At 53.0% G+C, this 24,739-nt stretch overlaps 10 protein-coding genes across 10 annotated transcripts; 5 read left to right on the top strand and 5 right to left on the bottom strand.

Moving 5' to 3' along the window:
* Positions 1 to 729: 729 nt before the first annotated feature.
* On the top strand, positions 730 to 1,188 carry MGL_0522 (uncharacterized protein; the record flags this gene model as incomplete). Its single annotated transcript, XM_001732695.1, has 2 exons — positions 730 to 835; positions 884 to 1,188. 2 exons carry the CDS (start codon positions 730 to 732, stop codon positions 1,186 to 1,188), a joined length of 411 nt encoding a protein of 136 aa, XP_001732747.1.
* A 329-nt stretch (positions 1,189 to 1,517) lies between these two features.
* MGL_0521 (uncharacterized protein) lies at positions 1,518 to 2,312 on the bottom strand (the record flags this gene model as incomplete). Its single annotated transcript, XM_001732694.1, has 1 exon — positions 1,518 to 2,312. One exon carries the CDS (start codon positions 2,310 to 2,312, stop codon positions 1,518 to 1,520), a length of 795 nt encoding a protein of 264 aa, XP_001732746.1.
* Positions 2,313 to 3,150: 838 nt separating this feature from the next.
* MGL_0520 (uncharacterized protein) lies at positions 3,151 to 4,401 on the top strand (the record flags this gene model as incomplete). Its single annotated transcript, XM_001732693.1, has 1 exon — positions 3,151 to 4,401. The coding sequence occupies one exon, from the start codon at positions 3,151 to 3,153 to the stop codon at positions 4,399 to 4,401; it is 1,251 nt and encodes a 416-aa protein (XP_001732745.1).
* A 178-nt stretch (positions 4,402 to 4,579) lies between these two features.
* MGL_0519 (uncharacterized protein) lies at positions 4,580 to 4,911 on the bottom strand (the record flags this gene model as incomplete). Its single annotated transcript, XM_001732692.1, has 2 exons — positions 4,580 to 4,779; positions 4,839 to 4,911. The coding sequence occupies 2 exons, from the start codon at positions 4,909 to 4,911 to the stop codon at positions 4,580 to 4,582; spliced, it is 273 nt and encodes a 90-aa protein (XP_001732744.1).
* A 1,276-nt stretch (positions 4,912 to 6,187) lies between these two features.
* MGL_0518 (uncharacterized protein) lies at positions 6,188 to 6,705 on the top strand (the record flags this gene model as incomplete). Its single annotated transcript, XM_001732691.1, has 3 exons — positions 6,188 to 6,368; positions 6,416 to 6,607; positions 6,641 to 6,705. 3 exons carry the CDS (start codon positions 6,188 to 6,190, stop codon positions 6,703 to 6,705), a joined length of 438 nt encoding a protein of 145 aa, XP_001732743.1.
* Positions 6,706 to 7,215: 510 nt separating this feature from the next.
* Positions 7,216 to 13,947, top strand: MGL_0517 (uncharacterized protein; the record flags this gene model as incomplete). The annotated part of the gene is made up of 1 exon (XM_001732690.1): positions 7,216 to 13,947. The coding sequence occupies one exon, from the start codon at positions 7,216 to 7,218 to the stop codon at positions 13,945 to 13,947; it is 6,732 nt and encodes a 2,243-aa protein (XP_001732742.1).
* A 40-nt stretch (positions 13,948 to 13,987) lies between these two features.
* On the bottom strand, positions 13,988 to 15,040 carry MGL_0516 (uncharacterized protein; the record flags this gene model as incomplete). Its single annotated transcript, XM_001732689.1, has 1 exon — positions 13,988 to 15,040. The coding sequence occupies one exon, from the start codon at positions 15,038 to 15,040 to the stop codon at positions 13,988 to 13,990; it is 1,053 nt and encodes a 350-aa protein (XP_001732741.1).
* Positions 15,041 to 15,184: 144 nt separating this feature from the next.
* MGL_0515 (uncharacterized protein) lies at positions 15,185 to 21,872 on the bottom strand (the record flags this gene model as incomplete). The annotated part of the gene is made up of 2 exons (XM_001732688.1): positions 15,185 to 16,426; positions 16,545 to 21,872. 2 exons carry the CDS (start codon positions 21,870 to 21,872, stop codon positions 15,185 to 15,187), a joined length of 6,570 nt encoding a protein of 2,189 aa, XP_001732740.1.
* Positions 21,873 to 22,642: 770 nt separating this feature from the next.
* Positions 22,643 to 23,119, bottom strand: MGL_0514 (uncharacterized protein; the record flags this gene model as incomplete). Its single annotated transcript, XM_001732687.1, has 1 exon — positions 22,643 to 23,119. The coding sequence occupies one exon, from the start codon at positions 23,117 to 23,119 to the stop codon at positions 22,643 to 22,645; it is 477 nt and encodes a 158-aa protein (XP_001732739.1).
* Positions 23,120 to 23,769: 650 nt separating this feature from the next.
* Positions 23,770 to 24,729, top strand: MGL_0513 (uncharacterized protein; the record flags this gene model as incomplete). The annotated part of the gene is made up of 1 exon (XM_001732686.1): positions 23,770 to 24,729. The coding sequence occupies one exon, from the start codon at positions 23,770 to 23,772 to the stop codon at positions 24,727 to 24,729; it is 960 nt and encodes a 319-aa protein (XP_001732738.1).
* Positions 24,730 to 24,739: the final 10 nt, after the last annotated feature.

Raw genomic sequence — 24,739 nt, 5'->3', positions numbered from 1 at the left:
GAATCGTAGAGTCCTTCTTATTTCATATGTTGTGCAAGATATGGCTGGCATGTGATCGAGCATAACCAGCTCTATGGTAACGCTCCTTTCAGCTTAAGCTGCCCTAAAATGCAGCGTATTTTCCTGTCACTCGAGATATGGGGGGCGTCGTACATCACTGTCGACGACCTGTCAGTACCATGCCGCCCTATCCTCTCGAAATAGCTTTGCCGTATCACGAACGTGTGGTGGTTCGTATGATGGGAGGAATCTTTACAGGGGCAATTTGTCATTCTACATCGTCTTTCTTCATGAAATGACGGACTCGAATTGTCATAGACAGATTATGATTTTACATGCACGCCACTAATGGCTTTTTTAAAGTGCCTGGCCTCTTACCACACTTACTCTTGCGCAAATACAAGATATGCGCTCTCGCCCCACTACTTCTGGGCCCCAGTCACATATCAATCGGGACTGTAGTAACAAACTAGACCATTTATATGCACATCAGAGTTTTGCCCTGTCGAATCAGCACGTCCGAAGCTGTTACTCCGATCGGGCTGTGTCATTGGACACGATGAAGAACCGAAAGCACAAATACAATGGTGCCTGCCATTGCCTAGGATTGGGTGCACCTGGTAAAAATAAGTCGAGTTCCTACAAGGTTATGTAATAATATAATGACGGAGATGCAACGCGTCCCATGTGGCGTTTGTCTCTATCCCTTAATCGTTTACTACGACCACTATGGCGCGTACCAAGCAGACAGCCCGAAAATCGACTGGTGGCAAGGCCCCTCGCAAGCAACTCGCCACGAAGGCCGCGCGCAAATCAGCCCCAACAGCTGGTGGTGGTATGTATTGACACGCGTACTTGAATTGAATGCTAACATTTGTAACAGTGAAGAAGCCTCACCGCTACAAGCCCGGTACTGTTGCCCTCCGTGAAATTCGCCGCTACCAAAAGAGTACGGAGCTCTTGATTCGTAAGCTGCCATTCCAGCGCCTTGTTCGTGAGATTGCACAGGACTTCAAGACGGATCTTCGCTTCCAGTCATCCGCTATTGGTGCGCTCCAGGAAGCTAGCGAGGCTTATCTTGTCTCCTTGTTTGAAGACACCAACTTGGCCGCAATTCACGCCAAGCGCGTGACAATTCAACCAAAGGATATTGCGCTTGCGCGCCGTCTACGCGGCGAGCGCTCCTGAGTGTATACACCCATGACCTTTTTTGTTTCTTTCACCACGCTATTGTATCCGATGCAGCACTGATGCCTTGCCATTTGTGAACTGTGGCAAAATTTGTGTTCATAGTCAATGTTTCTTCAAGTTTCCTAACGATGCTGTGATCTCTTAGAATTTGCCCTGCGTAGGTAGTTCTTTGCCCGCAAGGTTGGTTTGGAGGTGTCGGTCTTTGCGTGTCCAACTCTAGCTAAGAAAGTTTGGCAGCGGCGGGAGTGCAGTGCTAGGGGGCTGTGTAGAACTCGATCAGGTGAACAATATCTCGATTTTTCGCGAGCTGAACGAAGTTGTATTGGCTACCTGCGAGTTTGTTTCTTTCGCTGCGCAGCAAGCTTAGCGCGAACAGTTCCTGCGTAGGCAGCTTCGGCACGCTGTTCGTCCGAGAGAACATGGCCTCGGGGAGTGAATGACGTATTGAAGCGCAGAAGAGTGTTGATATCGTGCACCCATCCATCGTGTATCATAGGCGCGTCACTTGAATCAGACAGGGATCCACTTCGCCGAGCAAAATTGCACTCTGGAGAAAAAGTAATGCATGGAATAGGAAAGGGCGACATTTGCACACTGGCTGACTGTTGCTTGATTAAAGTGTGGACAGTTCTCCCATCGACGCTGACCTCCGCAGGAGAGCGCGAATCGGGCGATACAAAGATCTGGATCTGAGCACTGTCTGGCAACAGGATAGTCCGGAAACTCAGGGAGCGCGGACTTATGGGTGTTAGGACCATAGTAGACACAGAGGGGTGCACAATAGGACCACCAGCTGACAGTGAATATGCCGTAGAGCCGGTTGGCGTGGAGACAATGAGACCGTCTGCTATAGTGCGTGTTAAGTGTTCACCATTGACAAAGGCGTCCATGGTGGTCATGTGAGGTTCTCTTCCGCGATGAAGAACCACTTCATTCATGAAATGCAGTTCACGGCATGCTTGTTCACCAGGCAGCCATAAGCAATCACCAGGTGACTTGTCCCACAGAGCCATGCACATGCGCTTTCGTAGCGCAAGCATGAAGCGTGAGTGGACGACGTCATCTAAAATGACTGGGAAAGCCTGAATATCATAAGGAAGGAGAAAACCCAAGGTTCCCATAGAGAAGCTCAAGACGGGCGGCACAGGGTTCTGGTCAAAGAGACTCGATACATGAAGAATGGACCCATCACCGCCGATCGCGATGACAAAGTCCGTCTTTTCGGCCAAGAGTGCTTGTTCGTCTGGACATGAGTTCACACGCTCATTTGCACATTCTTACCTGACTGAACTGATATGAGATCTGGAATGATGGGTGACATCTCCTGTGCCACTTGCTCTTCTACTAATATATTCATGTGAGGGAATGCTTGTCGTATGTGAGAAGTAATGTCTCGAAATGCTTGATTCACGCGAGTATCGCCTTGCTTCTTGACTAGAAGCACATTGCGGGGTAGTTCGACCCAGTTGAATGCTTGAGCCCTGTGTAATTAGAGCACATATATTACGCACACATAGAGTGAGTCAACGGGAGATACAATGGATTGATCTTCTGCCGATTCAAGAGAAAGATCTTCGCTTCTTTATCGGCATTAGGGTCAGGACTTACGTACCTGAAAGGGGGTTTGAATGATATTCCAACCTTTTGTGGTAAGGAGCTTAAGCCGTTCGCTTTCGTCGCATAAGATGCTGCGCGGAATGGAACCGTCCTGTATACAAATGCTGAACATAGGTAAGTCCCATCTTGAATGCATAGGCTGGGGCGAGAAAGACGCTGCAACACACGACCAGCCATACAGCAGCAACGTAAAGTATGAGTGGCGGTAAGTTAATCTTGCACGAGAGTCCTGGAAACTGCGATTGGGCCAATTTTTGAATAAGACATTTGGCCCAAAATCCATGCAACAACAACAACACAAGTGGGTTTGCATTCCCCACCTTGCTGTTGCGTTGAGCAGCCATGGCAGGCTCAATGTGGCCATGGTGGCCGAAAGCGTGGAATCCATTCACAAGATGGTCATGGTCGAACACGTTTGATTATGAGACCATTCTCGATGCCCTGGAAAAAGAAATTCGGACGACAGAGTCTACCCTGGTCGATATACGAGCACGGAAACGACGAGCCATTCACAATGTACTACAAATTATGATCACATTGTGGATTGTGTCGCTCATTGTACTCTGGATATGCTCGTCGTTCTTTTGGGGTCGGGAGTGGGCTGCCTCGCGATCACTTGTCGTTGTGGTGCTTTTGTTAGGGACGCCTCTGTTCATTGCCGTGTTACACCGACTAGTGTCAATATGGTTCCGACGTCTTGAGCGTGCCCAGGAGACGCATCTTAATACACTCCGCAAGCAGAAGCGGGAAAAGATCAACGAAATCAAGAAAGCTACGGACTTCGATCATCTCAATAACTTGTTGGAACGTTACGACGAGGAGAAGCAGCGCCCACAACTCAACCCTCCTTCTATTCAGCCTAGATTCGAAACAAGCAGTAAGCCTCTGAGGCGAAGTTCCACTCTGTCCCTTCGTCGTCATGCGTCCAGTGATACACTGCAAAACTCCTCTAAGGGCTCGAACCCGAGTGACGAGCAGAGGACTGGTCAGCTTGAGCTGCTGAAATCACTCGCACCGCCGATTTCTGGTCTTCCCGTGCTTGGCGTGCCAAGTGCTCAAGGCAATACTGAAAGTCGTCCGTACCGAACGCCGTCACCACAACCACCATATCCTCGTGGCTGGATGGACAAACTTGCCGACATGATTCTAGGTACAGATCCCTACGGTGCTACTCCAGAGGACCAGCAGTATGCACTGATTTGCCGTCATTGTTTCCGACACAATGGTCTTGTACCGAAAAATGAGCTTCATGAAATTCGTATGTATGACCGCATTCACAGTACTTTCACTCACACGTCTACAGAGTACATATGCCCTTCTTGTCACAAGCTCAATTCCCGGAGGCCGTCAAGTCGGCCAGTGTCATCGCCTTTTGTTCGTGAGCGACGCCAGTTCACGCCGGCCGATGACAAACGTGCGAGTCTCCCAGCCCAGTCGATGTCAGCGTCCCGGCTCACAGACTATTTGCATTGGCCCAGCCAAGATAGCCTACGACGAAGCTCGCACTTACGAACTCATTCTAAGGACGAACGGCCGAAAGTTCCTCGCGAAGGTCAGAGTGACACTGATGACATGCAACTTGATGAAGAGTAAGCAGCCAAAATATACTAAGAAGATCGCTCGCTGTAAACAGTATATCATAGAGCCCAATTCTGCACATATGCTACATAGAGAGGCACTGCAGAATGGGATGGAAATGAGCCATGTCAGTCTCGCGCAGGGCGACCCTGAACTCGAGTAAATACATTACAGAGGCCGATAAGACACAAATTTAGTGTTCTCCTGCATGAGCAAGATGACCTTCCTTCGAGTTCACGTAGTTGTATTCTTTATTGCCCCAGGAGTAAATAAAGTAACCGACCAAGAACGGAATACCTGAGTAAGGCATATGCTTCACGGCGCGGCGGAAGCCATTGAACATATATCCCTTAAGCACGCCGGCGAATGGGTTCTGCTGGAATGGAGAGACCGCTGTGAATTCGTGTTAGCATTGTTCAAACACAACAAGCAACTTGTAAAAAAACACTTACAGTACGTCTTGATGCCCTTTTGAGCTGGGCCACCAAACGCACCCCACCAGCCGATCTTCGAGAGCGTAAGCATACTTTGGTTTTAGTTGCTACGTACCCATTTTTCGCCCGAAGGCATGCCACTTTGAACAATACTGCTGGGACGCATTCTTGCTACTGTGTGTGTGCAAAGGCAACAACCCACCCTACTAGCGCTCCAAAGCTGGAAGTGCTCGGGGTTTTACGGATTACCAATGCAAGAAGACCGACCGCCTATTCTCGGCCGAATCATTCCACGCTGCTTCGTTTTGGGCCTAATGGGGTAGAGATGTTGCAGGAGGGGCGAGCAGAGGGGAGTAAGAGGCGCGTGGGATAAGGGCGGTGGGTCTGTCTGAGGTAGTGGGCCGAGGCCGAGCGTACAGGAGTAAAGTCCCTACATCCAAGGGCATTATCTGTTTTACCACGGCCCGCATCACTTTCTTCAGAGGGCGTGTCGATCGGTCAAACACATAACTTGAACGAAAGAGATTGAATCATGGTTAGCATTTGAATGATACGGGAACCCGTGAAGCAGAAGGAAGTTGGCGGATGCGTCAAATAAATCCTCTCTTCCTGAGGGGACCGGGGGAAGACAAGGAGATCTTCGTTCGGCCTGATCGGATGGATGCACTCATATGCATCGCCTCATGTGTCAAGATCTCACTGGGATCTACTATGATACAGGGCACCCTTATCTTGGGTTTGGGAGAAGATTGATGCCAAGTGTGTTTCAGACGTTTCAGAGTGGAAAACTGGCGGCGCAACGGCTGTGGGCACCTACCCATGACGCCACATGCATATACAGGGACAGACGCGTCGCATCTTCAATATCCCATGGCGCTTGTAAGTCTTCATTTAGGTATGAAGCATGACATGAGAATGGAGCGCAAGCTCTGCTATACGACGGATAGGTTCTCTTTCTTTCCCGGTTCCCGACGCTCGCGGACCTGGCGTGTTGATGGATAACATTACTTACAGGGTGGCATTGGCTTTGACGATTTGTTTGTTTTTTTTTTTTCTTGCGTTAACAATTTCAACAGGCATCGAATCTGGACAAGTGTATGTGAACATCAGCGAGGTTGGCGACTGACGATCTGGCAGCACTGGACGAAATTATCTCTACAAAGCGCAAGCAGACGCCGCGTCCTCGTCGCAGCTCGGGTGCTCGTCAATCGAGTCTCTCGCGCGGAAAGGGTGCCAAGGCTGCCGCACTTGGGAGCGCTGTTACGGCGGCTGCCGTCAGCCAAGCTAACCGCCAGCAACCACCTGTTGTGTTCCCTGGCCGTGGAGCGCAAGGCCAGGGCGGCAAGGTGATTGTGAGCAATTTGCCGATGGATGTGACTGAGGCGCAGGTGAAGGAGCTCTTCTCCACGACTATCGGGCCACTCCGCCGGGTTCTGATGAGTTATCGAGCAAATGGCCAGTCGACTGGTGTGGTGACCGTTGAGTTCCAGCGTGCTGAGGATGCGTCGCGTGCATATGCGCAGTACAACAACCGCTTGATTGATGGCAGTATGTATTTTCAGCAGCAGGCCGTGTTGCAATGCTCACACTCGCAGAGCGTCCCCTGAAAATCGAGGTCGTGGTGGACCCTGCGCGTGCGACGATGGCTGCACCTGCACAGCCACAGAAACAGAACCCGCCTGGTGCTGGTAAGAGCGCTAGGGCTGCGAAGCGTCATGCCAAGGCGAAGCGTCGTAAGGAGGCGCGTCCCACAAAGACGCTAGAGGATTTGGACGCTGAGATGGAAGGTGTGTGCGATGGCAACACTGACTCGTATACAGACTATTCAAAGCAGGCCAGCAGCGATGTCCAGCCGATGCAGGATGGAGCTGCCCCGGCATCGTAAAGGGAGGCGAAACAAAGTCTCCGTGCTCTGTGTCGCGAATGACCAGATGGTTTGTAGAAGATGACGTGCCAATGCTCTATAAGTATGGAAGTGTGTATCTATACAATTGGAATTTCTACCACGACCGTGCGCCGCCGTGCCATTTGGGTGGGGGGTGGGAGAGGCGAAACTCTTCTCTCGTGCGTGTGTCGTGCGGAGGCGAATCAGAAAGGCCAACGCTTTTCGATTTCATCTTGTTCACTATCGAGTCGCCACCGGGCGCCGGAGGTGATGTCGAATGTGAAGCCAGAGTCCTCATGGATGCATCGAGATACTAGCGGCAGCGTGCGCAGCCCACTCATGCTTGCTCAGACTTCGCCGCCTTTGAGCGCGGTCATGCACGGTACCGAGGCTTGGAGTTCTTCGCCCTCAGCATCTGTTCTTGAGCAAGAGCGGCAAGAACGCGCTGGAGCGCGGCTCGGTTCGCTCGTAGAATCTCTTCATGCGTGCTCCTCTACCGACTATGATACCATGCAGGAAGTGGCCACCGAAATCCATACACTTCTCCTGCATAACGGCGGGCGCCGTGCGCCTGTCTATGAAGGATTTGGCGAGTGTGGCGGCTTTCTAGCTATAGGGAGACTTCTTGCTGCTGTGCAGCGGGAAAGTGATGAAGCGAATGGCCCAACGAAAGCGCATGGTTCTCAGTTATTGTTCCTAGCGTTGTCGATCCTCACTGACGCCATTACCCACAGTCGAGACAACCTGCTTTCATTTGAGCAGATCCTGGGATGGGACAGTTTGGTTGTGTCGCTGAATGATGCAGTTTCGATGAGTGATCGTGTTGTTGCTTTGCTATTTGGCATCGGCGTTGGCGATGTCGCCGAGGGAGTAAAGCAGTTTCGAGGTGTCAGTGAAGCCCTAGCCAGCGGTCAATGTGGTGCAAGTCAGGATGTCGACTTTGATGATGGTGACCTTGATGCGTGGCCAAGATGGAAGACGCGTGCCATCATCCATCCGCATGCGCTATATTGTGCGTTGCGGCTTGCTGACTCCGACACGTCAGCTTCCTCCTACGTTCGACATACCACGTATATCCTGCTCTACGACTTACTTCGCACAAGTATCCGCAATGCCGTCGTACTCTCACGCACGGCCGTCCTTTCTCGTGTGCTCGGAGCCTGGATGAAAAAGCGTCCGGTACCGTGGGAGGAACGCGTTCTGCGTCTCTTGCTGCAAGATGGCATTAAGAATGCCAAAGATATCCGTGCCGTGTTCGCACACTTGCTCCAGACACCGTCCCTTGATGCCAATTGCGATCTGCTTGATCTCTTGTATGATATAGCGTTGGCCGTCCATCGACCTTCATCGCTTATGTTTGAAGCGTTTGATGAAGCGTCGGCATCGACCACGGCTGGTGTGCAACTTAGTGCATTAGACCGGCCATTTCCTCCGGATGATGCACGGTCGACGGGCTTTACACTTGCGCTCACGTTGGAGCTGATAGAAGTACAGCACGAGATGCCTGCCGTCCTTGATATCCTGCAGTTGGGGCCTGAGGGTGCGTCGCTGCGTATTTCCATCGACTTGGGGCTAGAGTCGCTCGTGTACAAGCCAGGAGGGTTGGGTCAAGGCATGTATGCGCTTCCACGCACGAAGCTGGCCCTCCGGACTCCTCACCACATTGTCCTGACGCATGCAAAATCGGCACCGAATGTTGAGTCAACGGTACATGTGTATGTGGACGGTCAACGCGCGTGTACGCTGCAGGTACCGTGGCCTGGTGCTTTTCCGCATCCTGCGTCTGTGTCCCTTGGCGCAATACCTGTGCGCTCGAGTGGCCGATCTTACGTGATGTGGTCGCTGTCGTCGGCGTTTCTGCACGACCGAGTGGTGTCGTCTAGTGTGCCGCGACTCTTACATGAGCTCATGCCACTCTATACAGGCAACCTGCAAGGCCCACTCGCTAGGTTTTTAACCTACTCTGGTATGGCGCACATGCAAGCGCGTTTGGATGCTCTTGCCGAGGCCAGTGACCCAGAGACTTTGAGCCAGGCCTATGTCGCCTTGCGTACAGCGATGTACTCAGCGGCTGCCGACATATTCCCTCTGTCTGGCTTCTACTTTCACCTGCAGGCGGCTCACACGCTTCGCACAAAGTCTGCCGTTCTTGTCTTGAATCAGGCCGTTGCGCGCATCTCTGACGCTGCACGTGTAGCTCATGGCCACGGCGTGCTCCAGGGCCTGCCAACGGTGCGTCATCCTCGCGCACTTGATGAGGCGGTATGGGGCATCGGCGGCTGCGCTGTGCTGCTTGCGCTCATTGAGCGTGCCGACACGAGTCGTGCACTCGTGCATGTTGTGCGTCTTTTCCTGCGCCTCGTAACGCATTCGTGGCGTCTCGCTGAAGACGCCGAGCGTTTACAAGCGTATGGCATGCTGGGAGCGCTTCTACGGTCCCAGCTGCATATGCTGACACCGGACATTGTGCACCTGCTGGAAGAAGCCATCATGCCCGACGGGCGGCTAGCCAACATTCCGCTGTACCGCACTGTCCTACTTGACACTTCTCTCTGGGCGCATGCGCCGTATGATGTGCAGCTGGCGTACGTGGTGCATTTTCGCCGTGTGTTGCCACTCGGAAGCCGCCGTTTGCGAGATGTGCATCTTGTTCGGCGCATCATCCAATTTGCTCGGGCAGCGCCGTTCGTCCCCGTCGAGCTCTTGACTGACACCGTCAAAACTGCCCTGGAACACTACTTCCGTCCGCGAAACGTCCAGGCGACCATGCACTTTATTACAATGACGCTTGGTCAGACCGCTCCTTCGCCGCAAGCGCTTGGTGCGTCGCGTGCACGAACAGATGCCGATTCGCCATACCCTCCGATTGTGTGTGCGGCAACGCTGGTGCCTCGGTGTGCAAAGCCAAATACCCGGACGCTCGTTATGGCACGTGCATGGCTCGATGTGCTTGTACGCATGCTGTCCGACGATACAAAGCGTGTGGCGATGGTCGCTGAGCTCGTGCACGCCAAGTGGCTCATGATTCTTGCGCGTCCTGGCCTGGCACGCGAAGACGTGCCGAACGTTCTCGAGCTGATCGGCATGCTGCTGAGCGCGTCGCCGTCGCTGGCGCAAACATGGACGCGGCTCGGCGGTTTCCGTGTGCTGGAACGGACGCTGCCAATGTACTGGGACGTGCCGTGTGTGATGCCATGGATGTGGACCCTGTTTCTTGGCACACGACTGCCGAAGTCGTCGCTGTTCAGGACGTTTGCTCCTCGAGCATACGACCAGGATATCTGTCATGCACAGGCACTGCGTGTAATAGTGCAGTGCCTGACACACGGCCTTATGGCATGCCGATTCGCACCCAAGAAGCGGCGCGCATCACTTCCCATGGCACTGGTCGACACGACGAGGCTGGCTGTGCTGGAAGACTCCGTCCGCTTGCTCGTTGCGCACTCTCGAAATGAGAGTGTGCGTGCTCTGCTGATGCTCGCTCCGACGCTCGTTTCCCTGCTCCGTGCCACGGCGCCGCGCTTCATTGACGAGCCGTGCGGTCCCCGCGTTGCCGCTCTTTGCGACAATATACTTGACATGCTAGCAGCACGGATTGCCGAGCTGACTCTTTCTTCGCACACGCTCACACTCCTGCACAACCTGCACTCGGCCATGCCAACACCAGATCCGCTGATGCAGTCGCGCCTGTGCATCTCTGTCTACACGCCGCTATTCGTGCATTTAGATCGACTCATCCGCGAGCGCACCGTACTGCGCCACACGCTCGAGCTTGTCTCAGACTTGCTGGAGATGGCCTCGAATGAGTCGCTGCGCTCGCTGCTTTTACAGCTCCGCATCTTTGATCTCGCCCAGCTTGTCGTGTATGCGCCACCGAACCTCGTCTCGTTCAAAACGCGCATGCAGACAACGTTAGCTCTCGAGCGTAATGTGCTGCATGCGTTTGCTGCGCAGGAAGCTTCGACGGCGCTTGCGTTCTGCTATGAAGCTCGCTCTTTCATGTTCACGGATGCTTCCGACCTAGGCTTCATCCAGTGCGTCGTGTATCATGCGTGGCTTGTCCAACGTGCATCGGCCGACCGGCACGCCTGCTTGTGTCTCACGTTCATCGGCGCGAATTGGCCGGACCTTGTTGAGCTTCCGCTCGACCAGGTGCCGGACCCTCTTCCTTTTGCTTCCACGTGGGCGTCTACCTTTGCATCGCAACAGGCGTTCCTCACCAGCTTGTGCCGGAACCGCGTCAAGGCATGGACTCCTCACGTCTCGCCGCAGGTCTTGAACAAGCTCCAAGTACACGAACGCATTGGACAATGGCATGCCGCGCTCAGGGAAAACGACGCGTTGCGCGCTGCTCGCAATGCACAGGATGTACGCGAAGATGTCGCTTTCATTCGGCGCCAATGGACCGAGTCCCGCGATCTCCTCCGCCTGCAGTCGTCACCAGAGGCCTCTGGCAACTGGTGCCTTGATCCCACCGAAGGGCCTGGTCGTGCGCGGATCAAACTGTGGGCCGTGCCCCAGCATGTGTCTTGTGTGTCCGTATCTATGCCACATGCACCTGACATGCATCTGCATGTCTCAGAGCAGGATGCGACGCCCCTCCCGGAACTCGTCGATATCAACACGCCCATGGAGGGCATGCCATCTGATGCACTCACTGCGCCATTCTCTGGACGCTCTGCACACGCGGCCTCAGCAGCAGTCATGGCGCCAGCACCCATTCCGCCTCCAGAGGAGTTCGAGGACAAGGTGCGCTGTATTCTGCGCACACTCGAGCCAGGCGAAAGTGTCGAGGACCTTCTCAATACGTCCCGCGTCGTGGGCATCGATCTGCAAAGTAGTCTCTTGATTGTCGGCACGCGGCACATGTACCTACTCGATGACTACTTCCAGCGCCCGAATGGCGAGATCGTCAATGTCTGGGATGCGCCATCCCACGAACGCGATGCTTTGATACTGGCTGCTGGCGTGGGTCAGATTACACAGAGCAATGAGCCTGTCCAAAAGTGGCGCTGGGACCGCCTGCGCCTATGCTTGGATCGTGCTTGGCTTCACCGTCCGACAGCGCTTGAACTTTTCTCCCACGATGGCCAGAGCTGTCTCCTCGTCCTCTCCACGCAGGCACAGATGAAGCGGCTAAAGCACATTGTACGAACTAAAGTGCCGCACGTCTTTCTGGACAGCGAGGCGCTTGTCGAGGGCATTCGCGAGCTTCCGTTGGCACCTGCACGCATCACCGGCGTTGTGCTACGCCGCGCACCTGTCGGTCGCGAGACGCTCGCATGGCAAGAACGGCGCATATCCAACGCGGACTACCTTATGATACTCAACACGATCGCTGGGCGCACGATGAACGACCTGACGCAGTTCCCGATCTTCCCATGGGTACTTGCAGACTACGATAGTGCGTCACTCGACCTGGAGCGCCCCGAGTGTTATCGTCAGCTTGACAAACCCATGGGTGCGCAAACGCCATCCCGACATGCCGAGTTCGTCGACCGCTACGAGCAGCTACAGCAGGTGCAGCTAGAGCCATTCCATTATGGCACTCACTACTCGACAGCCACAAGCGTGTGTGGCTTTCTTGTACGAGTCATGCCTTTCTCACAAATTCTGCTCAGCCTGAATGGCGGCTCCTTCGACCTGCCTGACCGCATCTTCGCCTCAGTTGGCAGCGCATGGGCCTCGGCAAGCGAGCGCTCTCGCGCAGACGTGCGCGAGCTCATTCCTGAATTCTTCTTTCTCCCTGAAATGTTCGTCAATATGCATGGCTTCAACTTTGGTACCACACAAGCCGGTGTCCCGGTAAACCATGTGGTCTTGCCGCCATGGGCTCAGAATGATCCATTTCTCTTTGTCCAAAAGCACCGCGAGGCTCTCGAATCTGACTATGTCAGCGAACATTTGCACGAGTGGATCGACCTTATTTTCGGGTACAAGTCACGCGGCCCCGAGGCAGTCGCGGCAACGAATGTATTCCATCCCATGTCCTACGCAGACAGCGTCGACTTGGAAGGCATCGACTCACTCCTTGAGCGTCAAGCTGCTGCACAAGTCGTGCACAACTTTGGACAGACTCCCACACAGTTGTTCACGCGCGCACATCCGCCCCGGCCGCCGCGGCTGGATCCAGAGCCTTGGCACGCAACGGCAGACCTCCTCTTATACCCAGCCTTTTTGCTCCAAGGACGATTCCCCGTTACGCATGCGCCCGGTCCTGTCATACATATTAGTGGAGAGCCCAACACTCTCATTGCATCTACACGCGACCAGATTGTGCTTGCCGGCACCAAGCTGAGTCTCTCATTTGGCTATGTCGACAACTCTGTGCGTTTTATCGACGAAGAGGGCGATCTCTTGGCGATGTTAGAGCACGCAGCCGTAGGACGCATCTCTTGCATCGCTGCTCTCAGTGACATGGTCGTGTTTGGGTCTGACGATGGCATGACGCAGCTATACGCTCTGCAGCTCCCGTCACCACATCTCGAAATGCGAGCTTCTTTATGTGGCCATACAGGGGCCGTACTCTGTTTAGCTGTCTCCTCGACGTGGGGCATCGCCGTGACCGGAAGTGCCGACCAAACGGCGATTGTTTGGGACCTGCATCGACACAGATTCGTACGGCAGCTAACTGAACCAGATCAGCCTGTGAATCTCGTGGCGATCGATCACCAGCGTGGGTGGATCGCCGCCGCCGCCGGATTCGAGGTGTGGATCTGGTCCATCAATGGTGTCTTGCTTGTTCACCAAAGTACGCGAAGCGCTACGAACGACCCGCCTTCTAGCATGGAGTTCGTTGCACGCGAGTTTCACGTGGGCAAGTTGGGCGTGCTTGTCACGGGCCATATCGGAACCATCGTGCTATGGGACATCGTATCAAACCATGCTCGTGCATCGCCACCGCGCTGGTGTCTGGAAAAAAGCATTATTCACAAAGTACGGGATGCGCCTGCGAAGATCACATGCATTTATTCGCCGTGTGCGTCTGTACTCTGTTCGGGCGACGAAATGGGCCAAGTATATACATGGGCGTTGCCAGGCAGTGCCATTGTGCCACCTCATGTCCAGGAGCAATGCATTGGGAGGTGCGAACGACGCTTTGGTTTCCTGGATGTAAAGCGGCTGTGCCAGGGATGTGCTGGTCTGGTATGCAACAAGTGCTCTGGATCATACGCTGGTGGCCAGTTGCGTCTCTGCAAACCATGCTCCATCACGTTAGGATCGCGTGGTATGAGTTTATAGATGTAAATGCTTCACATTCTTCACAAGTCAACCGTCACATTTATGTGCCCTTTTGCGCCACACGTTCCTTGATCTTGGCAATAATCGAGAGGTATGCCTCGCTTGCTGGGCTCTCGGGATACTCTTCCACAAAGCTTTCTCCCACGTCACAGCACCTTGCGATGCGTGGGTCAATGGGGACACTTCCGAGAAATGTAAGTCCAAGCTCATCACACAGAGCTTGTGCGCCACCAGTCGATGGATAAAAGATGTCGGAGCGTGTATGGCAAGTAGGACACACGAACCCAGCCATGTTTTCCACGACGCCAATGATCGGCACATGCATCTTATTGCAAAAAGAGATCTCCTTGCGAACATCCTGAAGAGACACTTCCTGAGGCGTCGTGATGATGACGGCCCCGTCAATGCCAGACTCGCGTAGGAAGCCAACAATTGATAGATGCTCGTCCGTCGTACCTGGTGGCGTGTCAACGAGCAGGTAGTCAATAAGACACTTGTCACTTGTCAGCTCATCCATTCCACCAGTCCAGTCTACGTCTTTAAGAAATTGCTTGATCAAGCCGTTCTTTTTTGGTCCACGCCAAATGATGGCTGTTTCACTGGACGGAAGAAGGAACTCGACAGACATACACGACAGGTTGTCCGACACAAAAGCAGGTGTCCAGCCCGATGAAGAAGCGTGTACATACTGGTTCCTAAGACCTAAAATTGTCGGAATAGATGGCCCACACACGTCGATATCGAGCACGGCCGTTTGTGTGGCGTGATCGCTAGCACAGGCCCAAGCAAGCTGCGATGTGAACGTGCTTTTGCCCACGCCGCCTTTTCCACTCAATATAAGGATCTTAGAGTTGATGCACTTCATGCGCTCACGGATGATAGGAAGATCAGGGTCTGGACCTTTTGGAGCTGTTTGGCAATGGTTTTGATTCGGACAGCCTTGGCACGCATTAGCATGACCAGCGGCGTCTGATTCGACACCTGGGCAGTGCTCTGGAGCATTCTCTGGGATTTGATCAGGCAAAGGCCGAGCGACAGATGTTATGCCAGCAGCAGGTCCGGCGCTTCCCGTAGGCGGGAGGACTTCAGTCATGGCAGGATCCAAGGACGTGTTGTGCGTCTGAGTGGCAAAAAATGTCGTACGAGATCTAATCTAATGGATGTGGTTGGTCGTATTACAAATGTGCGCGAAAAACATACGTTCGCTTCTGCAAGTTCCTCCACACTTGGCCTTTCATTACGTATTCGCGAGCCACATTTGGACCGTAGCTTCTAGCAGTGGGAATGCATGGAATTGAGCAATGGCAAGTGCATGAAGCAAGCGGCGGCGCGTGTCAGCTGGCGACGTCTTGTGGACCCAAGAACCTGAGCAGATGCAGTAGGAAGCTAGATTGCTGGTATTAATGCGGCCGCAACGATTGCAGTGCAAATCCTGGACGGCATGCTGTGCGACTTGTTGTTGAACTAGGGTAATCAGACGCAACTCAATGTTCGTGCGGTCATACAGAGTATTGCATCTTGTGCAAGCCCATTGGCGGTCCTCGCGTGCAGATATCAGGTCAGGGTCCCGGCACAAGTCAAGGGTACGATCATCGTTGCAGAAGTGGCAAATGACCCAGGGCAGACGGAATGGCAGGCATGGATTGTGCCATTCAGCGGCTGGTGAGAATTCACGCACGCCAATCAAATCAAGCAGGTTGCGCTTGCATACCTGCGCTTCAAGTGCGGCATCTTTCTGCAGTGCAAGGACCCGTGTTGTGGCTTTGATAAACTCGAGCGTAGGATTCGTCATCGTAAGATGCGAGCCAGGAAGCTGCGGGAATCTCCACGCTTCAGCGTCCATAGGCCCTTTCTGCTCCTCCTGTATCTCATTTACCGCTCGTAGCAAGCGAGGCGTCATGACGTGTGCCACGATGTGTTGAGCATTCTCCGAACTAGCGTGCTGTGGTGACTCCTTGTCTTCAGCCATGCCTGCAGCAGCAGCAGCAGCAGCTGCCGACTCGGCTGGCTGTGTGTTTTGTGAAAGTACTCGCATGACGGGGCGCTCAGCGAAACGGGCATGCATGATCCGCTTCGCTTGATACAGTTCATAGATAAATACGCCGACGATCTTCGCGAAGCGGTCTTGCAGCGCTTGAGGTAGGAACGCTTGCACGTTCCAAGCCATCTCGATGTCGACGTCCTCAGGCAGGTCCGTGGTTTCTGGCTCGTGTGCAATGACGCCGCCCATATTTGCCATGTCGAGAAATATAAGATATTCCCAAATGTGCACAATAGACAGGTTAATGTGACGGAATACATCAGGCGTCGTTGCAGCGCTCATGAGGTAGCGGCCATAAGCCACTGCACTTCCCGCTGTGGGGCGATTTGTAAGTAGCAACAGTCGCGAATAGCTTGCGTAAACAACTTGCACACCCAAGCGCCGTAGATCTGCCAGTAGTTGAAGCATAGTCTTCCGCATAAGCCGATGCACAAACCGCTGCAAGCCGGCTCAACAAAGCCGACTTTGAGCTGCTTGCCCAGCGCCAAAAATTGTCGGCCAGAAGCGATGCGCATGTTGACAGGCCGCGAGTTTTATCGATGTACCAGGCACGCACCATGCTGCGCACCGTGGAAAATGTTTGAGATGTCAATACGGCATCGCCCAAGTCTGCTGATACGGGCACTTGGCCACGCGCATATTCATCCAATGAATGCGACGCTGTGTCGAGAGCCATCGACGCTGCGCCGATGCCTTCCATAGCATGTACGCTAGCGTTTTGTAGCACACAGTTGAGGGCAAGGTCTGTCACTTGCACCTCGAGACACACATTTGCATACGCACCCGGATTCGTGACTTCCAATGCGTCCCAATCTTCAGCGGCGCCGCCTCCTCCAGGATGTGCATCGTCCTCGCGCCCACCCAAATCAGGCCGTGGACTCGGTGACCACCACAGGACCATGTCATTTTGCTGCAACCGACGAGCCATATCGAGGTCGCTGCCAAAGATGGCAAAGTCACGCGCCATGTTACCTAATGGAATATCCAGGTGCGCAGCCAATTCGATCCAGCGGCTAAGCCACACGGACGTGCGCAGGTAGCAGTTGACCATGCGGCGCGCTGCGTAAGGCTGCCAGCCGAGCGCTGGCATAGAGTCTTCGGCCCGTGAAGCGGGCACCAGTAAGATAGGAAGCTCGGTTGTCACATGCATTGCCGCTTCATAATACGATAGAGGGCGCGAAGTGCAAATGGCCAGGATCGCTGCTCCTTGTCGCGATGCACGTGCATCGCGGATGTCTCTCACCAACGCACGGAATGCATGTGTTTCTGTTGTATGTACATCGACCATCTGTGTCGATAAAGATGCCGGGTAGTCAAAAGCGCCCTGGCCATCGACGATGCGTCCCAACGATTTCATGGCAGTCAAGCGCTCTGCATACAGCGCATCAATAGATGGCCACTGTTTAAGACCAGCGGAGTCGACGAGGTGGACCTTTGTCGCACCATCGCTGCTGACCAGTACAAATACATGACGTTTCTGATCCGAGGCATGGTACAAATATAAGCACCGCATAGAACGACCGCCACGTAAGTAGAACGACTGACTTGCTGCAGGGGCATGTGCGAGATCCGCAAGGTTCAAGCCAGCTTCAAGAGCATGACTCAAGCGGACGTCAGGCCGGAGGACACATGCTGAGCCCAGCTGCATGATCGCTCGCACGTCAAGAGGCACCTGCTTTTCATACACTGCATCGACGTTCGGGTGATTCAGTAGCATGGAAAAATGTGCCTCTCTTGCAACGTACTCGCTCTCGGGGATGGTGAATCGCATCAAGTGATGTACTTTCGCGCCGCGTGGCAGTGTGCGATGCACAACTTCCGCTTGGTATGACGCACGAAGCATGCCAGGTTGCGGAGGCTTGAGGAAATTCACGTACACTTGTCTCGGTACTTGAAGCCGAAGTGCATGCATCTGGCGATCTACGAGTACCCACATGCGGAACTCGCCAGGTCGAATCGTCGGTGCGAGTTGTACGATATCCCACGTTGCAGAGGCCATTGCCGAACTGCGCTCTTCAAGAAGGCCACCCAGTGTTGTCCTGGGCCGCTCGATGCCGCGCCGTTCTGCACGCTGCTTGCGCCAACGGCCCCGCATGGCCGATACCCATCCCGGATAGTCTTCGTCGATCGATGGAATCGGAACATCACGCTCACTCGTCAATTTGGGCTGTTGCACCGGGTCAGAGACGCGCACGGGATCGACTCTCGAACGCGTTTCTTGCTCCGAAGACGCTACACCTGCAGTGACAGCTTTCGATCGTGATCGCACCGCCTCACTTGTCATGATGCGATCCAGCTTGACCTGCGACACTTTATCTTCTCGCGCAGCCACTCGCTTCATCAGCCAGTCGGGATGGCGCACGCGAGGCACTGGGTTGGGTATCTTTTGCATTGCGGCCGGGATCGTGATAAGTTTTTGGATCACACCAGCAAATCGATCAATGTAGTAGTTCCAGTCAAGGATGTGTCGCAGATCAAAATTATTCAGCGATGGATCCCGAAGAAAGCGGCGCAAGAAGTGTGCCTTGATGTCCGGCTCAGCATTGAAAATAGCCACAGGCACTGCTCTGTCCGTCACAGGCGCACCATGCGGCTTCGCAGACACGATGAACTTACACGCGAGACCGCGGTCCTTGACTACTTGCTGTCCCAAGATCTCAGCAAGTCGTCTCGCCGTGGTGATTGCGGTCGACTTTTGTGCGCCATACTCACTCAAGAGCTTCGACATACTCTTGTTTTCAGCAATCAAATCAATGAGCTCCTCGTCATGTAGCGTTGAGCCTTTGCTGTATAAGACATCGAGCCACTGATCTGCAACGCGAGCTACGGCCGCATAGCAGCTTTCGAGCGTGTCGCCGAGCAGAAATTTGCTAAAGATTTGTTTCTGAAAGTCTTTGATGAGCTGCAGCTCGCCACGGCGTTTCACTTCAAAGCCTTTCAGTTCGGCAAGGGAGCCGTCTTCATCAAATACGGCATATCGCTTCTTCAGCAGTTTATCTTCTTCCTTGCTGGAAGGCAATATCATTGCACGATACGGACCATCCAGTTCGAAAAAAATACTGTTCTCGCTGTGGACCTTGTACTCGCCCGTCTGCGAGTCGACCAAGTCATGATACTGGTGGTTTGTAAATCGCTGATGTACCATGTAGTTGAGCATAGTACAAGGGTACGACACGCCAAATGGCTTCCCGTTCCGACAGCGGAACGTAAAATTTTCAGGAAATGTGCCTGGCAACATGCACCATATACCATCCGTGTCAAGCTCAAGCGGCCGTCCAATACCGTCGACAAGTTCCTTCGCCATCTGGATAATCGTCGCACCCGTAAGACACGTAATTCCAGCCATCTCCATCGAGTACCAGCGTGCTCCCTTGCGCATCACATATCCATAGAATGAGTTCAGAATACACTTGTGTGCGAGTTGGAGCGAGTCATACAACACAATCATCTTTTTCGCTTCCAATGTGTCGTTGAGAGCACCTCCCTCGTTTGCCTTTTCAAGATTCTTCTTCCACTTCTTCAGTAGGCCCTTATACTCGTAGCGACGATCCCGGAAGTCTCGCACCGTGTTGATGTAAAATGGATTCTCTCGCTGGCAAATAATCGCCTCGCGAATCACAGTTTTTGTGTCATGAGCGCGCTTGTACACTTTGCGACTGTAATCAGCAAGTCGTTTCTGTAGAAGCGCCGATTGCTCAGACGGACTCAAGTCTTGGTACGTGCGTGTCTTTGTCTGTCGGTCATCACGTCCTGGGAACGTCTCCATGTCAAGTGCATGCCGAATCATATTGATTTCATCTCGTTTCGCGGGAAAATACTCGCCACGCCATGCCCATTTCATCCGCTTGTCACACGTCATCCCTGGTCTGTTAAAGTTGCATGATGCACACATGGCTTCGTCTACCACCGAATCAGGCTGCAAACGGTTCGATAACATGATATTCGGATACATCGCAGCGACGTCCAAGTGATAGATCAGCGGCTTGTCCTGTCGAATGGGCTTGTCTCGTAGCGCCTCAAGCATGCCACAGATCGTGCCGCGAACCTCGTCATAGTTTTCGATATCGTCCAGTGTCATGCGTCCTTCCTCCGTAATGCTAAAGTTCAGGGCGTGATCCAGGTCATCAATCAGCATCTGAATGGACGATGGATTGATTCGAAAGTCTGTGGGAATGTCGCTACGGAACACGCCAGCCTCCAAGGCCTCTACGTGTCCGCCGACATATGTCTCTGACTCAAGAATATGGCCTTCATAAGTGTTGTCAATTGGGTCGATGTGTCGATTTGGCATCAAAATATGGTTTTTGTATGCCTGCACCATCAACAGTGTTTCACATAAAGTGCCTGTTCCTTTCCGCAGGACTTCGTCCGGGTTCAGAGGAATGATGTTGCATAGTGAAAAAATAAAAGGGTGCACATACTTCATGTACAAGTAGTACGTAGCAACTGCATCAGATACTGAGTACTGTGCGAGTGTTTGCGGCTGCTCCGATGCATAGGGTGTCATGAGCTCAGGATCCAATTCCATCGGATCATAACCCAGTTTAGCCACTGTGACAGCCTTGAGGCCTTGACTTCCTTGTGGCAAATACGAATCTCGCTTCACCCAGCGGAAACAATCGAGATGTGAGCAATGCCGACTCTTGTACTCGTCATCAGCATCCTTCGCGAAGCCAATTTCATGCTTCATATTGATCCCATGAATTCGTGCGCGCACGTCGACAAACATGAAGTCGAACGAGTCACCATTGTATGTCGCAATCACAGTTGGCCTTGCCTCCTGAATATGGGCGAAGAAACGCCGCAACAAGGCTACTTCGTCTGGCTCGTTGAAGATAATAAATGGACCTTCATACTCATCTTTCGGGGTGTACTCGAAGTCCTCAATATCTTCGCTGATAATCTGGCGATTTGTGATCAGAAAACCTTGTCCATCAATCATGTAGGATATCATCATAATCGCGTCGATCTCAGCGTCGGGAAATTTGAGAGGCTGCTTCGTCGTCTCAATGTCAAATGCCATCACGACAGGATCTGCACGCTTTACACGCTCTGGCACAGCTCGTAAAGAGACTGCGCCTTCATGGAAGCTCACATCATACCAAAGGCCCACGCGGATATCATTATCGATCGCAACTCGCAGATAATATGGCACATCATATTCCCATAGTGCAATGATACACTGTTCCGCACTCTTTCCTCCCGTGCTCGATGCAGATGCCATTGTATAAGCGCCATCCATATCGAGGCCAACTGAAACGTCCGCTGACGATGGCCCACTCACATCAGAGAGCATGTTCGCGTACGCTTCCACAGCTGACACTTTTTTCTGTGCATCTTGTGCGAGTGGAAGAAGATCACGACGCACCGTTAGCAAATCTTGTACGTTCATAAAGCGCAGCTGAAGCGCAGTCCGTTGATTCCCCACAAGATGGTTCGGCAGTTTGAGATCGTCCAAGTGCTTGCGCTCAACAGAATGAAGAACACCTTCAAAACGGCGACGAAGCCATTCCTCAACCAGCGATTCCGTCCCTGGATAGCATCCAAGGAGAAAGTATGGCTGATACACAGCTGTTACTTTGAACATGGAGGTGTCATCTTGTATAAAGTAATAATCTACACCTGATCGACCCGAAGGGTGGGCGTCGTCGGGAAGAAGTGTCGGATGCATGTTGACCATCCATGCTTGTCGAGTCTCTCCCTGCTCCAGTCGGAGAAAGCCCATTTTCTCGTCAATTTCATCGTGTTTCCGCACGGCGGCGAATCGTTCTTCGATTTGCGAAGCGGCTATTTCAACATTTGTGCTACTCGGAGGCACAGCGCGTGATAATCCACGCTGCAACATACTAGAGCCTCGGCGCCGAAATGTGCCACGGCTTCGCATGGTGCTGCTTGAGCCACGCGCGAGTGGCATGTCGAAGAACGTGTGCCTGCTGCTTGGGTCGTGGAATCGAAAAGTCTATTTAAACGCCGCCACTCACGACAAGACGAAACACGCGTCACTCGCGTCCACCAGGTGGATTTTCTATGGAGGTGTACATCAATGTACACGCTATCTGCGCTCCACACGCGTTGAGAGGTAGGGAAAGCCGATGGGTTTGCGTGACCAAAAGGATATTTCGGCGTGGTTACTCCTTGGGATGTCCATATGCCCAGCCACTTGGGTCCAAAGCATGAAATCACAAGAGCTGATGCAGCATCAAATTTTCGGAAAATAGTTCGCAAGAATGTATTGAGGAGCATTAACGAGGAACGCCTTAAAAAAAAGGCCGCATCTATGGAGCAGATTCGTCACTCAGGGTGGTTCCATGCTGAAGTGGAAAAAGAAGCTATGGGGATCAAGCATCAATTGAGTGAAGAGGTACGGTAAAATTCACTTATTCTCGTAGGATATTGGAAGAATCCTTTATGAAGAGTATCAGTGTGCTCTATTAAGTTATGAAGCACAGTGCGCTACAGAACTCGGCGATTTTGATGTGGATCATATGCTTGCTGTGGAAATGGAAATTGCTAAAGAAACAACAAACGACTGAAAAGTATCTATAGATAGTAACTCGAATTAGACGCATGCTTTACGAGCCATTGCAGGAGCCACGAGTCCATGGACTATGAAGGCAAAGCACAGATGGGATTCCTCAACTGCGGCAGCGACTTTTAATAGCCACCGCCGCCCATTCCGCTACCGCCCATGTAACCGCCGCCCATGCCGGAGCCCATACTGCCACCGCCCATGTGGTGACCACCCATGCCGCCACCCATGCCGGAGCCCATTCCGCCACCACCCATGTAACCGCCGCCCATGCCGGAGCCCATGCTGCCACCGCCCATGTGGTGACCACCCATGCCGCCACCCATGCCGGAGCCCATGCCGGAGCCCATGCTGCCACCGCCCATGTGGTGACCACCCATGCCGCCACCCATGCCGGAGCCCATGCCGGAGCCCATGCCACCACTTGTGCTACTGCCGCCCATTGAGCCACCACCGTAGCGACCTCCTCCAACAAAGTTGCCGATCAAATTGTTGAGCATTTTTCCACTTCCACCTTGGGAGCCCATACCACCAGAGTGCTTACCACCGCCCAGAACAGAGCCGAGCATGCCCCCCAGGCCACCACCTTGGCCGCTACTCATACCACCCCCATTTTGCTTGTTCAAAAATTTACCAAGAAGCTTATTTCGGTGAGAACCCCATGATTCGAAAACTTACCTTCTTGCCCATGCCAATGGCCTGCTGCTTGTTGCCAAAATCGTCCATATTGCAAATTTGGTTCGGGAGGGAAATCTATACTTCTTTTTGTTGATGTCCAAGGTCAGATCTGCCCCTCCCCTCTGCGCTGCTGACGTCATACTTGCTAGTAACTGTTTTCCAACACGCGTTAGATGGATAAAGAATCACGCGTTGACGCACGTTGCAATGGCTCCAGAAAAAGCCGATGGCTCACAGCTAAATCTTGCGGCGCAAGAGCTGGCAGATATAAAGAGCCTTCTAGCCTCTTTCGAGTATCAAGAAACGTGCAATGTAGCCCAGTCTTTGAATGCAGAAGCCAGAACAAGGAGACAGATTAACACTGCCTTGTCAACGGCTGCAGCATCGCTCCAGGGAGAAAGCGATGACACCAACTGTTGGCGTGAGCGTTTGCACGAAAATGGTGTTGATATGCTGCGACGCCGTCCTACGCTCCTGTGGCCTTTGTCTTGGACGGATGTACCTGCGCCAAGCTGGCTCTTATCGGAAGAAGTCGCAGCCTTTGGCCAACGAACAGATAGGCAGCGACTCATCCATGAGTCGAATGCTATTTGGACAACTTTGGATGGCTGTGCAATGCCTCCTGCTCAAAGTATTCTCTCACATGAGATGGTGTTCGCCCGTGTGGTTCGGCCCAGAAGCCTTGCAAAGAGACCTGGACAAATGCATATCGAACCCTGGTATGTATAAATCAGACGTTTTGCGATCGTTTATGACGTGCCGTCACTGGAGCTTGGACAGACATTCTCAAGGAAAATCTCTGACATGGCGTGATGTGCTTAGCGCTGCATGTCCGTCTCAAGATCCAGTCTTTCAGCGTGCCACGAAACAGGCTGCTTCACAACTAGAATCGTTGTACGGCGCTCATCTGTACGAAGCTCGTCTCGAGAAACGCACGTGGACAATTGAAGAGCCTATTTCTATGGATCATCGCGCATCTTTGCTTCACAAAGCTCGAGCCTCGCTGGCACCGTACAATCCATTAGAACACATATCTGACGTGTTACATGCTCCAGCCATGTTAGCGCCTTTACATGAGACGTCCTCACAAGTCTCTAACTTTGGTTCCAATTCATTACTGGCACGGGCAGAGGCTGCGTTTATGTGGGAGAGTGATGAAGACGCTGCGTCCGACTCGGGGACCGTATCTATCACGGATGACTCTGAGCTGGAAGGCTTCGGAGATGATCAAGACAATACGACGGACGGGTATGATGGTGGGGACAGCGTTGACTCAGCGGATGGAACACTGGATCAAGATCCGAGTGATAGCAATGAAAGCTCAACTACTAGTCATCCAAGTGATGAAACTGGATCATCAACGGACATTGCTGATCAAAGGACTTCTTTATCAACTTCATCTCTTGCCCCGGCTTCATCGCAGCCTACATCCCAAACTAATGAGTCCAAACGCAATTCGTCCCAATCGCGTCGACCTAAGACTGCGTATCCTGATTTCTTACCTCCGTCAAAACGTGTACGTCGTGGATTTTAGCCGAAATTAT

The sequence above is a fragment of the Malassezia globosa genome (genome assembly GCF_000181695.2).
Source record: "Malassezia globosa CBS 7966 chromosome Unknown mgl_sf_1.1, whole genome shotgun sequence".
Classification (NCBI taxonomy): Eukaryota; Fungi; Basidiomycota; class Malasseziomycetes; order Malasseziales; family Malasseziaceae; genus Malassezia; species Malassezia globosa.
This window is presented reverse-complemented; position numbering and strand designations above follow the sequence as displayed.